The 22,352-nt window shown below is 40.9% G+C and overlaps 1 protein-coding gene across 4 annotated transcripts in view; it reads left to right on the top strand.

Annotated features, from left to right (window-relative positions):
- Positions 1-22,352, top strand: part of NT5C2 (5'-nucleotidase, cytosolic II) — a 52,804-nt gene that overhangs the window by 7,016 nt on the left and 23,436 nt on the right. For 2 of the 4 annotated variants that reach the window (XM_039708729.1, XM_039708727.1), the window contains exons 2-3: positions 4,082-4,202; positions 15,017-15,090. In XM_039708729.1, the coding sequence (XP_039564663.1) occupies positions 4,102-4,202; positions 15,017-15,090 (175 nt within the window). In that variant the 5' untranslated portion in view covers positions 4,082-4,101. Of the gene's footprint in view, positions 1-4,081; positions 4,203-15,016; positions 15,091-22,352 lie in introns of those variants that run through there. The other 2 variants (XM_039708730.1, XM_039708728.1) reach the window with 1 other exon arrangement.

Below are 22,352 nucleotides of genomic sequence, written 5' to 3'. Positions count from 1 at the left end.
GGCCTGGTGATCTTCTCTCTGCCCGCTTCCCGCTGTGCACGTACGTGTGTGGGCTGTGCTGCCAAGGTATTAATGATTCTTGAGGCAGAACATGTGAGCAGAGGCTGCTGTAGTGCACGGTGAGTCAGTGTGAGTACGCTACAACCTTGGCTTCACGTAGGGATGCTTTTGTTTTCGGCTGTGTAAGCTCTCGGAGAATATCCTGGAAATAGAGGGATTGTCACCAGAGTTTTGTTCGTCTCTGTGCTTCAGTGTGGATGCCTCTGATTTGGCACTGCATCATCAACGTGTCAAGATGAAGTCAGAAAAAAAAAGAGAGGCAGTCAGTGCATTTAGCATGAACATGTCAGATATTATCAGGTGCAGAAATTTCTAACTATTTTCTGCCCAAAAAAGATTTAAAAAGTAATAGTAAAACTTTAAGGGAAATGCTTCGGAACATTTTATTTAATTTATATGAGTATTTGAAAAAATACACTATGGATAATACTTTAAATCATCTAAAATCTGACAAATGTACTTAATTCAAAATATATGCTAAAAATCTCATGTTCTTTTGGACCAAAGCATATGTGCTGGGCAACAACTCTGTATCAAAGCTTTGCAGCTGAGACTTAAATACCTTTTCAAAAGGAATCCTGTACCATAAATGTATCAGATGCTTAATTAAGACAGCACAAGCAAGGAGCATGTTTGCAATAAATTATATTTATGGGGATGTGTTCTGACAGGCTTTATCTATGTAAAGATTTCTATTTTTATGTGAAGCTATTTACAGATTATTGATTTCAAAAATAGATTTGTAACTAAAGAAAGATGCATCATATTTCAGTTGCTTGGAGCTGAGAATCCTGCCCGGCTGTCTGCCTGCTCTCTTAGATGTTTATTCCAGTGGCTTACAAGTGTATGGCGTGATTCTGTCCTTCTTATTTTTCTCTCTCTATTTGGAAGAGGGAATTTGCATTCAGGGACCAGGTTCCAGGTTTCTTACCCACGCAAGCAGGCTGGTTTTTATGTTTTGGAGCACAGAACAATTTCAGTGAAGTCTGTGAGGCTTTTAGCATGAGTAGGACTTTCGGATGGCGAAGGTCCCTCACAATATATTTTGTCAGTTGTCACTGTTTTGTTTCAGGGCAGCAAGCTGTTGTCACAGTGTCAGTGGAGCCTGCTAAGCTGTAAGCCTGCCTTTGAGTACGTGTAATAGAAACCTTCAGCATATTTTTTTGCTACTTAATGCTGTATGAACATTAGAAGAAATATTTTAATGAATCCTGAAGGTAGAGGTAATATTTTTCATTAGAAGAACCTTTAGAATTTGAAAACATGCAAACTTGTGTACCCAAGAGCCTGTCTATTTTTTCCATCCATTCCAGTTGGTCTAATAAAAGATACTGTCTCTGTCTACAAACCTTGTCCTGCCTGCAAACTCTGTTGATTGCATCTACAGCAAAATACTGCTGGATCATTAAAATAATTCAGGCCTTCTTTGCCTAATTATGGAAACTCAGATTTGTGTGGCTTCCTCAAGTCTCAGCTTTTTGAATCCCAACACACATTAAATGATGCTGTCTGGTTTCTTGTACTGTAGAGGAGGATTTCATCACATAGGAGCTCGAACTGCTTCACTGATTCCTTACTTTAGAATGGATATTATAAAGGTAGCCTGCTAAAATTCTTCTGCCATCTGGATTTCAGGGTATTTTGTAGGATACTGTCAGTGTATGCTGTTGGCTGTCTGGCATGGATGGCCTCTGGAAGCAGTCCTAGCCTAGTACCTGTGCAGCATCTGATGTGGTGCTGTGCTGATGGGAAGCAGAAGAAATGGGAAGAAACAGAACACGATGTCTCTGGTGTAGTCTGTGGGTGTAAATCCTTGAATCTTGCTATGTGTCTGGCTGGGTAAGTAGAGTGGTGTACCCCTTCTAAACAGCAGGGCGCTTGGATTTGGATTTGTTTGGAAGAGCTGTGTAACATTCCTAAGGTTTGCCATGCAACAGTTTTTTCAGAGCTTTTTTATGTGCCTTTTAGAGGCCTTCAATGAGTGTGTCTTTCGGACCCAAATCTGGAGCTCTGGGCTAGTAGCCTCAGAATAGACCAAGGTTGTGATGATCTGGACCATCTTGGAATGTCCATGGAGTAGCTGCTTTTCCACCCTCTGAGAGCACAGGCCCTTGCTGTAGTTTGCAGACTTGGGGTGTTACCAGATCACTGCCTCTGCTGCACGCCTTGGCTGAGGCTGTGACCCCTGCAGGAGCACTGTTCCTCTCCTGAGCAGCCCTTGCTGTCCCTGAGGAGCCCTGCTGCAGGCAGTGCCCTGCCTTCCGAGCGAAATGGGAGCAGCCTGGTGCTTGAGGGGCCTCCAGATCTGTGTCCTCGCTGCCTTCTGTCTGCCTTTGGGCACGGCTTAACTAGATAGCTGGTAATTACTTGTAAAGCCCTCGGTGGCTGTGGCTGGGGCTATTTTGGAAGCTGATTCTCCCTGCATGCCCTGTTGTGGAAGTTGTGGCTGGCTGCAGTGGCCCGTCACCCTCTCGCTGTGGTGACCTCCTCTCCTGGGTGTGTGGCAGGGAATTCAGGGGGACAGCTCTCAGCAATGGCATGCGGTCTCTTGGGCTGCCTGCCAGGGCCTGAATTTGGTGACCTTTAGGATGTGGCAGAAGATGCATTTGTAAACCTTGGTTATAGTAACTGGGAGAATGCTGGAGGAGGAGGAATGTATTTTTTACAGACAAGCTGTCTGCTCTCTGTTTGGTGTTTATGACCAGCAGATAGTAGGTAAATATACTAAAAAGCACTGTGACCATTGGAACTGTTACTCTTTAATAGAATTTAAAATAAAGAAATTATACACATTTCCTTGAGGAGTATGCATGTGACATTGAGAGTGCTGTGACTTCTAGCAATGGTTTCAACACATGCTCTGCTCTCTACTTTGCTGGAATCATTAAATTCCCTCCTATAAAATGAATGCAGTCATATTTTTGAGGTGTCCAGATGTAGTTGCTGTATTATTACCCATGTAGTTTGTGGGTGTTTTTGTTTATTTTTAAGAAGAGCAAACAAGCCAAGACCTGCAGTCCAGCAGGTGTGTGGGTTACACCAGAGTGTGGTTTCATGTAATATCTAATTTGGTATCACTGTGGGTTGTGTCTCCCACCCTGTTCTCCCTACCAGCTCTAATGACAGTGGTGTGGCAGGTTGAGCTGGGCTCAGCCTGGGTTCAGCTGACCAGCGGGCACTACTCAGCCTTTCCTCACTTTTGGTCAGTTGGTTTTGACAGGTGAGGACTTGCACTGGTGAGCTGAACTGAGCCAGTGTGGGGCTCCTTCATAACCCCACCTGGTGCCAGGGAATGCAGCAGCACGTGTCTGGCTGGAGGAGCAGGCCAGCAGGATTGCCCCAGTGTGCCAATAACAAAATTGGGAAAGGTGCCCCTCTTTCCTGCTGATGAGAAGGACTGTCTGTGGTTTGGTGGTGACAGCCAGCACTTGAGAAGGGGTGCTTGTGTTTGTGAAGAACTGCTGGGGAATATTTGCATCGCTCATGTTACAGGTTTGCAGTGTGTTCTTGCTCTGCCTGAATGTGTCTGACCTGCAGAGGACAAAGGATCATCTTTCTACTTTCCTTCCAATTGTTCCTGCTAATTTAGCATCAGTTTGAAGCCTTTGTCTTTGCTTAGAGATCAAATGGCCAGGGACAAGGCTCTTTGTTTTCACTCTGTGGTAAAAGTGGCAAGGTCAGTCCCAGTGGGGCTTGTGCGGTTTACACTGTTGAATTTATCTCATGCATTAAGGGTTTTCTGTCACCTACAGCTAATGCATATTGGTAACTCTAGCATCAAAAATATCCCTTTTCAGTAATGAAAACAAGGTCTCTGTTTGTAAATGCATTTTCACCACAATGGATAGGAATATCTTTGCAGCCATACAAAACAGCCTTCCCAGCTCTCTGTTTTAACATCTCAAAGAGCAGCATCTTACTTGACCTGCATACTCCGGTCGTGCCACTCAGGAAGTCTTGCAAAGTGCCTGGCAAAACAAACCTTGAACTCAAGCAAGCTTTTCTTTTCTATCTCTTTCAGAAATAAGTAAGCATTTGAAGATGACAACCTCATGGAGTGACCGGCTGCAGAATGCAGCAGATCTCCCTGCAAACATGGATGGACACGCTCTGAAGAAGTACCGCCGGGAAGCCTATCACCGGTGAGCCTATCACCACATTTCTTGGGGTTTTTTGGCTTGTTAGTAAAACAGGAAGGTTGTTCTTACCTTCCTTGTAGGACTGTTGGTAGAAGAGAGCTTAGAAGATGGCACAGTATTGGCCTGCAGGAGTTTGCAAACAGCTGAGTTGAGATACATGTACTAGAGTGAGACAGGATATGCTTCTTATTGCAGTCAAAAGATTAATCAAAGTCAGATTTTGGATAGACACTTTCAAGTCAATAAATAATCCGTGGCAGAGGTTTTATAATAATTATTGCAGGCCACAGTGGGAGAGCAGAGCCTTAGACACTAGAATGCACAAATATGAATAAGGAGGAAATCAAATGGGGTCAGAAATTGATTGAGAATTACACCTAGTGTGATTAACTGTGTGACCACAGGAGCATGCAGGAGCACTAGGCAAGGGCCCAGCCTTTTCACTGTTAGGTGTACCTAAAACCATCAGAGTTCAAAATAAAAGGAACGTTATCACTCCTTGTTTATAGTTTGGGAATCAAAGTGCAGGCCCTAGGTTGTTTTTACAAGATCACACTGGAGGTTTGGTTGAGCCAAGAATTTAGGCCACAGCTTTCAAGGTTCCAAGCACAGAGCATAAAAGAGGGATGAAGTCTGTATCCTTATCAGATGTCTGGACTGCTACAGAGTTAAAAACAACAGTGTCTAGTAATTGTCAGTATTCTGTTTGTGGGAGGTGTACCTTCAAAGTTTAGCTTCGTTATTTTGAGAAGTCATACAGTGTGATGATGAGAGGATATTCAGCAGAAGGGGAAATGTATGTCTGATGTAGAAACAGAAACATTTAACCTCATGCTTAAATGCCACGTTGCATTTGTGATTCACATTGGTGGTATTTCTGGGGAAGTGTTTTGGAAGTGTTAGATATCTTTTGATTCTCCAAATGGAATCTAATTTGAGAAAAACGCCTCAGTGCATCATATGATTGGCCAGGTTGTGCAAGTTGCAGTGTCCGGGGCTAAGTGACGGATCCTGTGATGCATTTCTGAAGCTTTCCAGTTTCCAAAAGAATATGTTTGAACAACATGTCTTAAGTAGTGCCATTATTTGAATCTCTCTGTCAGCTGGTTTGTCAGATATGGAAGCATTTAATGAATGTAACTATATATAGCATGTAAGAAGAGAGGGATTTTATATCATTCCCTGTCAGAAACTCTTCACCTTGTTGCAGTCATTGACAGGTTTACCTTTGTATCATAAAATTATTTAAAACTTCAGCTGTGTTACTCCTGATTCAGATTGATAGAAATCAAGTCAGAGTAATGCCTATATTTTTTTCTAAGTATTTCCTTAACATTTGTTATGGTTAAGTGCTGACAGTTTGCTAAATGTTGTACAGGATCCAAAGGAAGCTGTACTTGTCTTGAAGAGCTCATACATTCATCACATTTACCTTACCTGTGTAAGAAATCCTTACTTTCAGAAATAATTTCCTTATGGAAGATGGGAGTGCAGTCATATAAAGGAGGGTTGCCCACTAGGAGCTGGGATCTGGTAGCCCAAATTTAGTCTGTGGTAAAGTTTAGGTACCTGTTTTTAGCATCTAGAAATGTCTTAGGCAAAACATACCGAGCAGAAGTGCTGCTAGCATCTCAGATTTTCATGGGAAGCACAACATTGGGAATACTAGGGAGGCACAATATTAAGGAGAGGCACATTTTTGTTTTTGAATTTCTATCCTCTTTCAAAGAGAGAGAGAGAGAGGGAGGGAATGGGAGAGAATGAGAGAACCTGATGCCAAGACTGTAGAATAAATATGTGCTATTAATGGCTTTGGTATACCAGTTTCATGAGAGTTATTTTGATAATCCAGTATTGTGAGAATCTGAAACAACCTCATTCCAGAGGCAGTGTTGTCAGATTTCTATTTCTGGTAGTTTTCATGGTCGTAGTGTTAACAGATGTGATGTTACTTTAAAAAGTGCAAACTTAACATGAGTATGACTGAAGTTATCTCCCCTTGGTGTTTGATGGTTTTTTTTTTAGTGTTTCATTAATGCTTCAGATGCAGAATACATGTGCTGGTCACAGACATGAGTTGTAGGATGTAGATTTGTTTCACTAAGGTCCAGGTAGGCTCTGACTCTTGGGTAATGCTGAAGCACTGCAAATTTTATGAATAAGAGAAATAGAAAATACATGGTGTCAAGAGAAATGGAAAATACATGGTGTCATTGTCAAGATTATTTTCTTTTTCTTCTTTTTCTTTTCTTTTTCTTTCAGTCTTTTTTTTCCTGTCTCTTTTTTTTCTTACTCCAGCAGCTACAGGAAAAATCCTTGAAAACATGAATCTAAGTGACTTAGAAACAAAACCAATAAGAGCATTGAATTTAAACCTATTATGTTTTTTTTTTTTTACCTTAAAGCTAGTCAAAGTTATTTTATGGGCCCAGTCTGAAAGGCTGGAGCAGCTTGGCAGCTACACCACATTTACAGATGAGAATAAGTGGGACTAGCTTTTGTTACCTGCGTTGAAAGCCTAGTTGAGCTCAAATTCTAAATGCTGCTAGGAATGCTTAGTTTTCTGAAGTGTGAAATTTGAAAAACTTGTTTCGCTGTTTGTTTGCTTCATGCTTACTTAAATACCGGTGGAGATACCTAGACCAATCAATTTAACATTCTTGTTCTCATGAAATACACCAGATTTGATACGCTTGAATTGTAAATGAATTCAGACAAAATCAGGGGAAAAGCTTCCAAAAGCAAAATAGTTTACCTTAAAAATATATATAAATGTTCTTGTGGCCATGAAACTTTAAAAAAACTTATAAAAAATTACCTCTGAAGATACCCCTCTAATAATCATAGTTTACGGTGGTCATTCTTACTTGGAATGTATTTTTTCAGATGCTGCACTTATAATTGTATCATAATTGAGGGATAGATGTTCAACATATAATAATTGTTGGCACAAGTCCCAGTTGAGACTGGTTTAACTGGTGTAGTGCATACTGACTCAGAGTATAATGACTATATCGTAATCATATCTGAATGCCATGGGCAGGAATGTTCAGAATCAAATTTATATAGCTATAGAATCAGAAAAATCTGTTGGGGAGGAGAAGTGGTGGGGTTTTATCTTCAGGGAATTTCTAACAACTTTAATGAAAGCCTTTGGTTGGCTGGTGTTGCTGTCAGACCTTGTTACACAACACTGCTGGCGCCTGTTGGAGGTGAGGTCTGAAGATGAATTAATATGCAAGCTACATGTTACTCATTCTCTAGCAGAGGTCACTGGTAAGAGGATACTGCATTGCTGTGCTATTGGCAACACAGATTTTAATTCAGAAATAAAATGGATGTGCAGTTCTTGGGAGGCTTTTCCTTGCTGTGTGTGGTGGTGAGGCCACCTCCCTCGTGTGCTGCTTGTTGACTTTTCCGGGTAGAGGATAATCACTAGATCACTTGTTAGGAGGAGTGCTGTCATTTAATGTGATTGTAATTAGGCAAGAACTAGGTTGACTCTGAGCCACCAAATTGCCCTAGTGTCTATTTTTTAACTTGGAGTGAGCACTTCTAGGCACCCTCTGGATTATCTCACATAGCTCTTTAGTGTTTAAATAGCAACCCCATCTAGTTAAAGCAAATAATGGAAAAAGTTGGTGTTCCATCCACTCTTGTTACTGACAGTTACCAAGATCCAGGAAACAGGTATTTGCACTTATATTTATTTATCTGTGGTTTTGGCTTAACAGAGCAGTAAGGCTGAAATGGTCTTTTTGTTAAACATACTGGCTTTGGGATGCTTCTACCATTTTGCATCAGATTAATTTGAGACTTCTTATCCTGAATGTGGGGTGTCTGTTGTTGTTTTAACTGTTGGGTTTTTTTCTTGCTCTCTTGTTTACTGGCTAGTGCAGGGCATGTGGCATCACGATTCCTAATCCTAATTCTCCTCCTGACTGCTGATAGAGTATTAAGTAAGTTGCTTCATAGCTTGTACTTCAGTTTGCTTTCAGAGCATGTTATGGTGGTGATATAAGTGATTTTAGCTGGTACTGTACACTGAAATTCTGGATTAAAAAATAATATATGTTTTTATAATGACAAAGCAAAAGGATTGCCAATGGGTTGTTTTGATTTCCTGGATCAAAGATGTACTTTAGCTTGTTCAAATTTGTAGACTCTGGGCTATTCACTGCTAATCTTGTTTCTTCATTTAATTGTTACTGGATCATCAGTGATTGCAAACAGGTGGAAATGTTGTATAAACAAGGCTGTGAGACTTGAAACTGTTCATCTGTTTATATTTAAAATCGTTTCAAAATGATCAGTTCACTGAGGTGGAAGACCAGAACAAATCTTTCCCATTCTGAAAGTGCTCTTTTCATGAAACACAACTGGACAGGCCACGCGTGGTGCTCCCATGCCCTGGGCAGCTCTGGAGGCTCTGCTGGCCGTGGTCTGTCCTCATGTGTCTGAGCAGCCTCCTGGGACCTGTGTGGTGGCATGTGTGTGACAGAGGGAGCGTGTGGCTCTCTCTGTTTTGCTTTAGTGCTTTAGACACTGTGGGAGGGAGAGGGAGTGTGTCAAGCAGAATGGATGAGCTTATAAAAAAGCACACCACTTGCCAAATTAATAATAAAGAAATTACGTTGTAAATGTCCCATGATCCTTAGCTTTAATAGTTTCAGGGAGCAGAGAAGTGTTATTTTGGGATGGAATCCATGTGTGAGCTTCTTGGCACTTTGCTGTTGCCTGGGAAGAAAACCCAAACAATGAAAACAGAAATGGCCAAGGCTCTCTCTTTGCATCTGATTCCTGCAGAATTTCAGAAGGAAGTGCTTATATCTGTGTTTCTGGATAGAGCCTCATCAGGCTTTGAATCCAGTCATTACTGGATTTTACACCTTAATGTCACTATAACTGTGCATGGACAGTTAGACTTGTGAAATTTTGGGGCATGGTGTTGGAAATGTTACTAGAAGTGGCCAGGAAATTTTTATGCCCTTCTTTTATTTCCCCTGTCTGATACTATGTCATCCCCTAAAGCCCAAATACTATCTCTCAATACGATTACAAACATGCAGAATATTCATCTTTGGTTGAAGAAGGAATAAAACAGAACTCCGACAATGTAGAATTAAAAAATAAAACCAAAGTGGTATGATAAAAATTAGTATATGGAATGGTCAATACCTGCCTGAGGCAGGACTTGGCAAAAGAACAATTTCATTGGTTTTAAAAATTTAAAGCAGTTTATTTCTTCTCTAAGGCAGCTACCAAAACATCCAGCACACAAAGATGAGACATTTGGATGATATGGTGGTATCTTCTTTAGATTGCTCACGTGCTTTGTACTAGATAAATAAGGTCAGTGGGGAGGTTTGCTGCTGCTGGTGGAAGTCACCTGAGACCAGAACTATAATGTCAAGCAGTGACACAAGTCCCCAAGCAGACCACATCTGGGGACTAGCTGGTCATACTGAGGACACTGAGTTGTCATAACAGTGCAGGGATGTTTATTTCATTATTCGCCTTTTTAAAGAGGCCACGGGGACCTTGGGCGTGGGAGACTGTTAAAAGCTAATCCATTTAGTTCCCATTATTTCTTTTTAAATCTTCTAGCTTATTAAAAAATGGAAGTTGTCCATAAAGAGAGGATTAACCAAAGTTCCTAAACCCTGAGTAAGCGGGAATCTGAGCCTTCTGGCTAGTTAGTCCCTGGTTTGTGGTTGGCTCAAGCCCAACTGTCCACCACAGGCTTTTTTAAACACACATGTAGGTCATGCTTAGCCAGCTCCCACTGTATTTGCTGTTCCACTCAGCAGTGTTGCAATTTTCTTTGTATTTATTTAATTTCCAGTGAAACATACTGCCCAGAAAAATGCTAATTGCTGCAAGGTATTTCTAGACACATTTGGAAAATTGTTATGAAGTTCTCTGTTCCAGAAACCTTGCCTCACATTGTTCATTTTCATTTCTGTGCTGTGAGGAATTGTGAGCCAAGTGCCAAGTTCCTCCTTAATTGTAAAGTTCTGTGCTTTTTGTTTATTTTGCTGGTCAACCTAGAAGACTGCTATGCACATAAATTTCATTCAGGGCATACAGTTCTTTAGAGGTTTTGCACAAATAAAATAAAAACATTTCTCCCTCTCTGTCTTTGCTCCTCTCCAGCGTTACTTGAGAAGAGTTGGGATTTAGGTTTCTGCTTCAGAATTGATTGACAAGGACAGTAACAAAACCAAGATCAGTTCTCTTGTGAAAATGTAAAGGACTATGAATTGCAGAGTTGTGGCTATCAGGGCTGTGGCTTCCCTGCTGCATGCTCAGCAGTTCTTTCTTCCTTGCAGTGCAACACATTTTTCTCTTACCCAGCACAATCCATAGAGCTCAAAAAGAAAATAAATACTGTAGTCATTGAGAGCCTTCTGCTGTGGTCAAGCTGCAGGGTTTATATTTGAGGAAGAACTCATTAGAGAGGAAATATGCTTCAAGGTTTCCCTTAAACAGCTCCTCATGTCCATTTTTCCAAAGGTGGGGATCTGTGCCAGGCTCAGCCGCCCAAGTCCAGGTGCTGCTCCCCAAGTCCCAGCTGTGCTCAGAGAGCCCATGGAGCTGGGACATGGTCCCTGGAAGTGCCTTCCCCACATGCTCCACACCTTGTGTCACTCCAGCCACACTGACAGGGAGTCCAAAATGCAGGATATTCCTCAGAGCAGAAATGTAAAGCTTGGGTTTTCATCAGGAGGAAAAGATGCAGGCAAGAGAAAGGCAGTGTCCTGTTTAAGGAGGTGCTCTGGGTGCATGCAGGTGTGGAGCTGGGTTTAGGCAATCCTCACCTCTGCCTCAGCACAGGGAATGCAGAGGGTGTTCTCGTGCTGTGCCTGCAGTTTGTTTTGTCTTACTGCCCAGTGCTGTGAAGTTTTTAGAACAGCTTAAATTTTAACTCCAGTGCTTCCAGTTGAAGTGACTATTTTCTAAATAGAAAAAATCAGATTCAGAGGAAGGGAGAGTGTGATTTCTTCTGATTCTGGCAAGTGGAGAAATTATTCTGCATTAAAAATTCCTTGCCTAAAAATGTTAGATCGTTTTAGTTTTTCTCTTATTCTGACATTATTTCTGCTGTTTGTAATCTAGAAGCTTCTTTGATTTTTGTTCATCTGGATGAGCTGTAAAAAAACTTATTTCATCCTTTCCTTTCATGACCAGAGGATTTTTTCTCTCAGGTGGTTGAGGTTCCTAGGGCCCTCGGGTTGCTCTTGCTCTATAGTCATCAAAAACAACTCCTGCAATTTCTCTATAGCATTTGTTCTGAGGAGATGTTACCTTTTTGTAGCCAACAGACACCCTGTCAGGTTGAATGGGGCTTGGAGAAACCTCATCTGGTGGAAGGTGTCCCATGGCAGGGGCTTGGAATGTGATGATCTTTAAGGTCCCTTTGACCCCAAACCATTCTGTGATCCTGTGATTTGATCAGTATTCTTGTAGTCAGGCTGAGTGTACCTTCAATTAGAATTTAAGAGCAGCTTTGGAATGGGCTAAGTCTGCAGCTTCTGGGAAGCACCTGGTTCTTCCCAGAAACTGTGCTAGAGATTTAATCTCGGCTTTTAATTTTAGTTTCTAGGACACTGCAGATATTTACTACTTTGAGTAAAATCCTGAATTAAGCTGGTCCGTTTCTGGGAGTAAATATTTTTAAGTAGCTGCTTACTCCCTTGTGCCTAGGGGAGCACTGTTCGTGGGAGATTTCTTTATCAGGATTTAAAACTGAGGTCCTGAGTGCCTACAAAATAAACCAACATCTATCTTGGCCTTCACAAGAGAAGTAAAAATTATCCTTGTTTTTTTTTTTTTAACCACTGTTTAGTCTGCATTTAATCTGCCAAGGCGTATGCAAGTTTAAATTGATTAAAGTGTTCTCATTTCCTGTCCTGAACATGTTGTGTAATAACCTTCTTTAGCTTTTTTTAATATTTGCTCTGTCTCACTCCAGCGCTGGTGAGTGAAGTAATTACCACATCAGATCAGTTGGTAGGATGCCTTGAAATCTGCCAGCCTGGGGTGTGATTAGACCCTGCCAGTGCAGTTTATAGGTCATAGGCAATAAGTGCAATTGGTGGAGAAAGAGGCATCTTCACCAGCTGTTACCAAAGAGTGCTGCTATGGTAATTTTCCAAAGGACTTATTTTGGAACAAAAATATACTAGTGGGTGCTATTTGTTTTGTTGTTCAGAAAACTTTTCCAGATCTTCAGTCTCAAGGTATGCTGGTTTTGGGTTCAGTTTCTAAATACTACAAAAGCAGAGGATGACATCTGTCAGAGGTTTGGTGATCTTTCCATGGATTTTGGTCAGTTTGTTGTCGTCATCATTTAAACACAGGGAGACTGGACTGGAACGGATCTCTTGGGTCACAGCTCCTTTGTTTCTGCCTTCCACAGGCACTGTCATATTACCCTTTTTGTGAGTGCATTCAGCTGTGTCTTAGCACTGGTGGTTTTTGTCCTCATTTGGCAAACTTACCAAGTGTTGCAATTCTGAAATGATCTTGTGATCTCTAAATTTCCCTTCTTGCTCCTGTCTTATAAAGACAGTCAGAAAACTGTGCTGCAGGGGTTAAGCCTAAAGGCAAGAGCAGAACTGGACTCTGCAGGTTAGACAAAGAAATGTTGCCGGTGTCTCCTGGAGATATGTTATTCCTTCTTAAAGCTCTGCATTCTCAGAAACAAGCTGCACAAACATGAGATCAGAAATTATGCTTGAATTTGCTAATAAATAATGTTTCCTGACAGCAGCAGCACCATGTAATCATATGCATCGTACAAAGTATCAGACTGTATTTAGTACTAAATAGTGCTTCTCCTTGGTCTCTTGTAAATCAGAGCTGTCTCGATGTTAAAAGACAAACAGGGATTCAGATTGCAGATTCAGATAATTTGCTCCACCTACTCAAAAGCCAGCTATTTCAAGAGTGAATTTTAGTGACTTACAAGCCCATCTCATATTTCCAAAAGGCATTTCTTTACCGGTTTCCAGTGTTCATCCTATCACTTTGTCTTCTTTAGGAAATACATAAATCTATCAGAAAAGAGCGTCATGTATAACCTCCAAGGCCCCTTAGTGACAAGCCCCATTGTCGAAGGCAGGCACTTTGCCAGGAAACAGTGACTCCCAGAGAGAGTGTGCAAGGTTAGAGGGAAAGTGCACTACTGCCAGAGAAACTGTATTCCAAGTGGATTTGTGTGGAACAACAACAATATCCAGTGACTGGTTAAATTAGCCACAGATGTGTTTTCTAGAACACTGTCCAAGAAGATATACAGTACTTTAAGGCTTGGTTCAGGCATAATGATCTTCTGAAGTCAAATCAGATCCAAGCAAAATTGCATGGGTACCAGGGAAGCTTTAAAGGAATTTTGTAATATGATTCAGACAAGTAGATGAATCAGACTGCTGCGAGCTGAGCAGGGAGCACATCGGTGGGAGATGAGGTAAGAGGAGCAGCAGCCTGGGCTGAGCGGATCGCTGCTGAAATCCGGGCTGTGGGATTGACAGGGCTGGTTATGCCGGCCACCTGCCTGGAGCACAGCCTCCCCGGGGCTCCTTCCAGCTTCCCCAGCTTCCCCATCTTTCCTGGCTTCCCCATCTTTCCCGGCTTTCTGAACGTGCACTTGCCGTCTCCGCTGTGTCTCGCCGTCCCTGAGCCGATGCCGCGTCCCGGGAGGATAATTACTGCACTGAGGGCAGTGCACTCAGTAAATATTTGGGGAATTTTCACATGCTGAAATCAGAGCACAGGTGAAGGCTCTGGGACTTTTCTCCTACAGGAGAATTTTGTCTTGGCATCACATCTCGAGCAGTGCATGGGATTTCGGTCTGAGATGGGTGTTGAAAAGCTCAGCCTTCCCCCCCCACAGATGAGTTCAGTTTTAAGGTTCAGATAAGCCAGTGGAAAGAAGTCCTGTTGAATTACAGATCTGCTTTATGCTTTAAAGTTCTGGGGAAGCATAAGCAGCTTAGTTACTGTCGTAGTCGGAACAGGAAGCAAGAAAAGCTTTTGTTGTATTCTCTGACCTATTTCTTTACCCTGTTACTTACTTGAACTAAATTGGATATCATGTATTAATGCTGTCATCTAAAAGGGCCTGGAAGCATTCAGCATAGAGTCTCTTTGTAATAAGCATTAATGGTAAAGGTCTAATTTACAAAATAGCAGTTGGCAAGTTTCAGAGGAGTTATAAATAAAAAAAATTCACAACAGAAATGGCTTATCTTGTGTATGAAAATTTTTCTCAGTTACTCTTTTTCACAGCTTTATTACATTTTTAATGGTATTGGTGAAAATGGATCTGTTTGGATTTGCTTTGAATTTCCAGATGTAGTTCGAAATAGGAGGCAAATGCTGTGAATTTATTTGCAGAAATTATTTTATTTTCCTTCTTATCTTTTACCAATTATTTGTTTGAATCAAGTGAATTATATTGCTTTGCATCACTGCTTCCAGTTTCATATCCTTTGAGGTCTGCATTCTGCTTCAGGAGATTTTGCACTTGTATTCTTAGGAATTTTTGCAGGTCACATGGAAGGCCGTGTGAGTGTGCATGCATGCGTGTATGTCTTTGGAGAGCATACCAATCATTAGAATAATTCTGCAAAGTCATGGCTTTCCTTCAGGAGAACTCTCAAAAAATGAGACTTGACTCTGTTTTCAGGTATATTTGCTGATTTTGACCTATGGAAGCCCAACATCCTGACAGTGGCAGAATGTGTTTGTTCTAAAAAGTGAGTATTTTGAAAATGCTTGTACTTCTGGTGATATTTCTTCTCTCTTTTCAGGGTCTTTGTAAACAGAAGCTTAGCCATGGAAAAAATAAAGTGCTTTGGTTTTGATATGGACTACACACTTGCTGGTGAGTATCTTCTTAAGTTTTTTGAACACTGACTTTTGCTGAGCAAAAAACAGCAAAAAGCTGATTGGGCTACTCCAGTTAGCAGGTGCTTCTTCTGTTAGTAAATGTATCTTTCACTATTTGTTGCACTTTCATTTTAGGTGTTTGCCTTAAATTTGTAATCTGCAAGCTGTATTTGGTTCCAAGCCATGTTACTGTGGTACAGTTCCAAGTGATTATGGGTGTTGAGAAAACCAAAGCTTAATGCATCTGCTTCCTTAGATTCCACTGTATTTTGACAATGCCCCTTGTGCATGCTTGGCTTTGAATAACAAGGTGATTTCTTTCATCCTTGGTGCACATAGCAGGCTACACCTTTGGCCAGCAGGTTCTTCTAGTCCTGGGAGAGTGATTTTTCAATAGGTTTTCCTCTTTCCCCTTCCACATCAGTGACTAATTTTGAGAAGAGGCACGACAGGGGCAGTGCTTTGTGTCAGCTGAACAAGTTAATTTGTAAAGCTTTGCCCATTCTTTATGACAGATAAGCTTTGGGAGGTTGCATAAGATCTTTTGGTTTCATAAAATTGTTTGCATGACTTCTCCATCTTTCAGATATTCAACAGGAAAGTTCCCTGAGACTTTTGATGAGAGGAAATAAAGCTACCATTTTCTTCATAGTCAGACTTTCATGTTATGTGTTTTAAGGGAGGAAGAGATAAAAAGCTCACTTCCACTTTCCTAGCTTATAATCACACAGGCTGTAACTGAGGGTGTCATGTACCATCCTGCCTTCTTTCTCATTACCACTTCCAAGGTTATGGATAAAAAGTTCCTATCACCACTAATATTTCAGTTTAGAGCTGTTGTGTATGTGAACTGAGAAAATGTGAGGTAGGGTGTCAGGGTCACCTAATAATAGGTTAATGCAGTATGTGAGCTATGGTCATCTGGTTACTGTGTACTGAGAAGGAATGAGAGATGAGTAATGTGGCTGGGGACAGTGTGAGGGTCAGAGCTGGGGTCAGAGGCTAAGTGAAGGGCAGGAAGGTTTCCATAGGCTCATGGTTCAACTGCAAGGAGCAGTTTTGGAGACCGTGGCAGGTAATTGCAGTCTATATTTAGATCAGTTCCTTGTGTTCTTTTATCTGCAAGGAAGTAGTTTCATATAAAAGGTTTGGCTGTTACCCACCTTTTTTTATACATCTGTTTAAAGTTCTTGCCACTTTTTAAGTTATGAAGTGTATTGTTAATCTGTGCTGGGTATGACTTCAGGCATGTGCTTTCTGTTTGTGTTTCTGCTGTGACAGTCTTGTGGCAGTGCTTTTAAGGGGTGCACAAAAAACAGTTGTTCGAGAATAATGCTAAAAAAAAAGAAAATAAAAAGCTGTGGGTTTCACTTCAGTAACAGAAAAACATCTCTGTACCTTTTACAAAGGAAGTGGTGGCACTTCCCAAGGACCCAGGTGATCCCAGTGGGGCTGGTTTGGAGCATGAAGTTTGTTGCTAATTTCCATCCTGACAGAAGGACAGCTTCAGCACTGTCCTCACTTATCTGACTGTTCATTTTACTCAAATGTTCCTTGTTCCTGTAAACACATGGCAAATGTGTTGTTATCCACAAAATTATGCTTGATTTGATGCATGGAAAAAATGTGAATGTTTCAAGCGTCCTAAAGCAGTACCAGGGACATAAAAACCTGGGGCTTCCAAGGCTGGAAGATCACAGTGCTCCAGCTGAGCAGGCAAAGTCAGTGCCTTTGGGGGAGTTGAGAGACAGGGTGTGAGGCAGAAAAAGAAATGGGATGTGGTCTGAGCAGAAAATTGGAAATCTGGCCCACTCTGGGGTAAGCTGCTGTCCTGTAACTTCTTCCATGGTACAACAGAGATAATAGTTGCAGATCATTTCACTAGGAGTTGTGAGAATGTAATTAGGTTGGAAAGCCTTTTGCAGATGAAAACCATTATGACTGGTAAGTACTATTTCCCTTTTCTCCACTCAGACTGGAAATTAACCTTTGAAATTACCTGTTTATTTTCTTATGTCTCAGAGTCATCCTTTCCTCTCCATGTGGGCTTTCATTTTCTGACCATTATTAGCTACTTATAGCTTGCATACAAGAAAAAATACTATCCACTGCAGGGGCTTTAAAGAGTGCAGTGTTAGAATATGATTACAATTATAATAAATTAATTGGAAGTTGTAATGAAGAAGTGGAACGAGGGAAATATTACAGTAATATGCTATAGTCAGTGTATTCATGAGACCCTATTGTGTTTTCTGATTGGTCAGGTTATCCTTTACCCGCTCACTCACATGGACAGTGCTACTTCTCTTGATTAAAAAAAATTTAAGAAAATAAAGCCAGTTTATGTGTAATTTAACATCTGGAAATGGTATCTGCATACCAGATGGCTCATGCTGAGCAGAAGCCTTTTGGAGACCATTCAAAACACGTAAATAGGCCAAAGAAAAGAACAGAAGCATCTCCAGTGACATTAGCTCCTCATCTAGTTTTCTGCATTTGTACTTTCGGACATTGCTCGGTTACTTTTCTGTAAAGTTTTTTAAAATATACAAGCACAATCTTTCTATTCAACAACTTAAGGCAGGTAGTCATTGACCCTGCCAAAATCTGTATGTGACATCCCCTTTTGTTGTGTACTTTCACATCAGAAACAGACTGATGACAGTCATACATTTGCCATCTCAGTATGATTATTTTGATACACATTGAATTACCTGTCTTGTAAAGAAGTATTCCTGTCTTGTATGTTTCTTCTTTCCAAATCAATGACCATTGGTAGCACCAAAAGTCTTCCTTAGGAGGTGGTTCAGTACCAGAAAACTCAGAATCATTTCATGTATTTTGAACTTTAGAAACTTGAGACAGTTTTAATCCTGTACCATATGAATTTAAGGATGCAGATCTACTTACAATAACCATCTTTTCTGTCTAGAATAATCTAATTTTGGTAGGGACATGGCATTTGCATTTTGAAGTCTGTAGTAACAGCTACCATGCACACGCTGCAGTGATCGTGTTCTACTACCAGCATGTCTGAGAATGTCAGCTTGCCAGCTGAGAGCAGTTTTAGTATCATCATGTTACGTTGCACATAAAGTACAATTTCATGTGTTATTTTATAGAGTAGCACTTCTTAGAGTTATTAAATTAAAGAACATTTAACTCAGAATTTAAAATATTTCAAGGCTGTCTGATTCAGCATTTGCACAGTGATTTTGTTCGCTTTCAAGCCAAAATTAGGTTAAACTTTGAATTTTTGTAAATAACTCCTGTGTTCCCTGATTGTGCTTGTCTCTTTCCTTGCATAGCGTTGAGAAATATGGTTGGGTTGGGCAAACAAAGTCTTTTTGTGTAGAAGAGCCCGAAGGTTTTAGCTTTTTTGTCTGAGAAATGATGAACCTTAAATAGCTGAATTTGTAATCACAGTGATTACATCTAGAATTTTGACTGCTGGGAAAATAAAATGAAAGCAAATTGAAATAACTCTCACAGGTTTTAGATTTCTTGTTTTCCCATAAAGAATTGTTGTTGTATTCTCATGGAGTGAAAAAGATCTCTTACGTGTATGGAAACTCCCAAATCTCCCTAGGTTAATGTTCTAGATACAGTAATATTAGAGGCTCAGAAATCTGTGTTTTGTATGAAGCTGGCTGTCCTCCTCCTATTCAGTCTGTTTGGGAATCACATTTAGTACATAAAATAATGCTTTTTAAAGCTAGGTGTTAGTGGGAGCCAAGTGGAAGGAGCAGGAAGGGCAGCAGGGGTTGGCTGTGGTTTGTGTGCTTAGTTAAGTAGTTTCTGTTTAAAGTCTTGCAGCAGTTGACACAAGCAGGAGTCATCAGCTATTTCAGCCCTTGCTGTTGGTGGAGGTTAAGACAAGTTTCTGTGATGTTATGCAGCCCTTCATTCCCTGCCTCTGACCCTGCTGCCTGCCAGCCTGGGAGTGAGGCCCTGCTGCTTCCCTGCGGCGCTCCTTGGGAAGCCACAGTGTTACACCCAGGGCTGAAATTGCTGTCAGGGCACAACTGAGAATTATTGAACAATTCCTGTTTAAATCAGAGAGACTGAAGGTCCTATTGCTGTTATTTTTTGTTTGCTAAATAGTAGTTTCATTTATTATCTGAGTGATTCATCTCTGCTTATTCATCCAGCCAGAAGATCAACAGTCACTAACAATTCTGGTCTGCCTGCCTGTTTTCACCAGTACTGTCAAAACTGCTCATGCTTTGGTAAAGGAAAATGTTGCATGCAATCCAAAAGATTCACAGTCTTCTCTGTTTTGTGTTTACTGCTAAGTGCATAAAATAAAATAAAGGTATGTCACTGGAGAGTCTTCACAGTGACACTCACCTGAGCTTGAGGAGTTGGTGACACCCATTGGAAATGCAGCAGAGAGAGATTGGTTTCACACAGCTTTTATTTGGCTGCTTCCTACTCAGTATGAGCTACACTTAATTATTGGATCTGGATCCAAATAATGCAGGAAGCCTTGGCATTACCAGCTCTTAAGTGGGACAGGCTGCACAATGAGGTGATGGATAGATGTCCCTTGACAGGAGCAGAGCTAAAGCAGTGGGGTTCCCAAACTGGCGGTAATTTCACACTGGGCCGTTGGCAGATGGAGAGGGATAGTAAGAATTACAAACTCAATTGTGCTTGAAAAGATTCCTCTGTGACTACTCTTCTCCAAAAGTTATGGCCTTGTTGAAAGTTTATCTTCTATCTCTGAAGTAGATAAGAGGTAATACCAGTAGACAGGATGCTTTCATTTGGAATTCTGTTTTGGAATTTCCTGTGCTTAATTCATTGCTGCTTCTGTGTTCTCCAGAAAGTGATAATGAAATTATCAATGGCTGCTTAAAACGGTTTCAGAAAAAAAGAGGGGAAATGAGGCTTGAAAAATACTAGTTTTATTGTGTGCAAATGTGATTAATGCAACATAATCTGATTGGAATATAGCTTGTGTCCTGGCAACATTGCCAATTTAATGCTAAGGTTTGGTGCACTGCAAAAATTTTATTGCAAAATTGCTTATGCTTTCAGCTTGTAGCATTTCCCTTCTCATCACGTGGGAAAAGATATGGGAAAGACGGCTTTAGTCTTTCCCAACTCAATTCAAAGTGCAACGTGCATAAACAGGTTTTGCCCTTTCCTCAGGTAGGTGTTCATGTCAAAGCCATCCTTGCAATTTGGAAGAGGAATTTTTTTCACACCCTCATCCCATTTTTGAAATGCTTTCCTTTACCTGTTGACTCTTCCAATACTCTTCCCCATAAAAGGATACACTCAGCCAGAAGGTAGAATTGGATTGTTGCTGTATGTGATCTGGCAGAAACTGTGACAGCAGAATTGAGAACTGGTTCTTCAGTCCATCTACTGTTTTTACTGTAGCCGAGTCTATCAGGTTCCTGTGTTTCAGTTTTATTTAATTTGCATGAGAAATGGGACTCATGAATTTGTACCTTGCATGAAAAAAAATTCTGGATTGCACAAATGAAAAACAAATCATAGATGTGGGAGTTTTGTACATGAAAGATTGAGCTGAATACTTAAACTACTGAGCTTGTAAACAACTACAGTGTATCTGGATGTCAGTTCAGGTGTTGTTATTGTCTGTTTATTAGTGCTGAACTCTAATGCAAATGTTCTAACAGGCACTCCTGCTTAGGTTAAAGGTTTGCCTTTATTTTCATCATGATATAAGGGCCACAGGCTTTGAGGCTCTTTTGGGGAGATACTAAGCAGTTTTGCTTCTTTCCCAGTTTACTGGATAACACAGTTCTTTGTGTCATACAGAAATAATGTGGTGGCTGGAGAAAGGAGTTGGTAGATGTGCAGGAGAAGCCTTCCAGTTCTCCTAGCCAGGACTGGGAGATGCCCTGGCTGCTGCACATCTGCTGTCTGCCTTTTCACATTTGCACATTGCCAGTTTGACAGGTGCAGATTTTGCAGATTTCAGAGGCAGGGTTAGCCATTGGTGTTTTAAAGCTAAAGGCAGACGGAGAAGCCAAATTGTTCCAAGTATGCTTTGAGCTGGATGTCTTTTCAAATACCAGCGCAGTGATTATTGTCCCTGCTCTCTTTGTGTTGCTGCTCTTCAGAGCCTGACCATTTAAAGCTGTGTCATGAGCAAATGAGGTCTGGAGCTGTGGGATCTCACATGCTGGCACTGGGAAGGAGGAGTTGGAGAGAGCATGTGTTGCTTGCTCTGTCCCAGTAAATCACTGACTGACAAACTGCTAATCTGCTGCCTGTGGATTCTTGAAGAATCACAGTGATAAACAGAAGCTGCTGAAAGAACGAGTCTTCACAGTGTAAGGAAAGTTTCAAAAGCTGCTATATTCTGTTTTCTTGCTCTTAAAAGCAAGATGATAACACCAAGCTGGGTCAGCAGGCAGTTAGTATACCAAGGCAAGCTCGATGAAAATAGGGAGGCATTTTCCAATCTAATCGACCCCCTTATCTAGTAATCTTAATACCACAACAGAAGTACTATTAAGTTGCAAATACCCTTGTGATGACTCCAGCAGCTTACTCTGTAGGAGGAACCAAAGCTGAGAGTACAGAAGGCTTTAACTCTGAGATCACATGTGTGCCATTGCTTTGTGAATGCCTTATTTTAGCACTACAGAAAAACTTCTGTATGTGGCTTCTTGCCAGTATGGGCACTTGTGCTGCATCTAAGCCCAGGTGCACACTGTTAAACAAATGTGTAGCCTTGGAGGCTCACTCTCTGCAGTGAATATGGAGAAAAATAAGAAGCTGAATCTGTTTGGATGCTGATAAACCTGAAAAATGCCTTAGATGTATTATGTTAATGACTTCTAGACCTTTAAGTAATTTACTTCTTATTTCTAGATGCTAGAAAATTATGTTTGAACCTGAAGCCCGAGCAACTATTTCTTCCCTGTTCATAAGTCTTTACCAAAGAACTAAGCCCATATTTTGGCGCAGTAGTTTGTTTCCATGGAAATGCAGGGATATTTCCAACATGGGATTATAACTCACAGTGGGCTGTATCTGAGAGAGGTAAATTGTGAAGGCCATTAGTTAAGCACAAAAAGCATTCTCTTGTGTCAGTGAAACTAAAAATTTCCTGTGAAAGAAGAGGTGACTCTGTAGTAATTTTTAAAATATTAATCCAGTGCAAAGGAAAGTTATACCAACTATTAAAATATAGACAAACTGAAGTTTCCTTGAAATGCAGAGTCTGTCTGAGCTGCTTCTCTCAACATGCACAATGTGACCTCAGTGCTG

The sequence above is a fragment of the Passer montanus genome, unplaced genomic scaffold, assembly GCF_014805655.1.
Source record: "Passer montanus isolate IOZ18808 unplaced genomic scaffold, ASM1480565v1 scaffold21, whole genome shotgun sequence".
In the NCBI taxonomy this organism is placed as follows: Eukaryota; Metazoa; Chordata; class Aves; order Passeriformes; family Passeridae; genus Passer; species Passer montanus.
The sequence above is the reverse complement of the archived record's forward strand: the minus strand, read 5'-3'. Positions and strand labels throughout refer to the sequence as shown.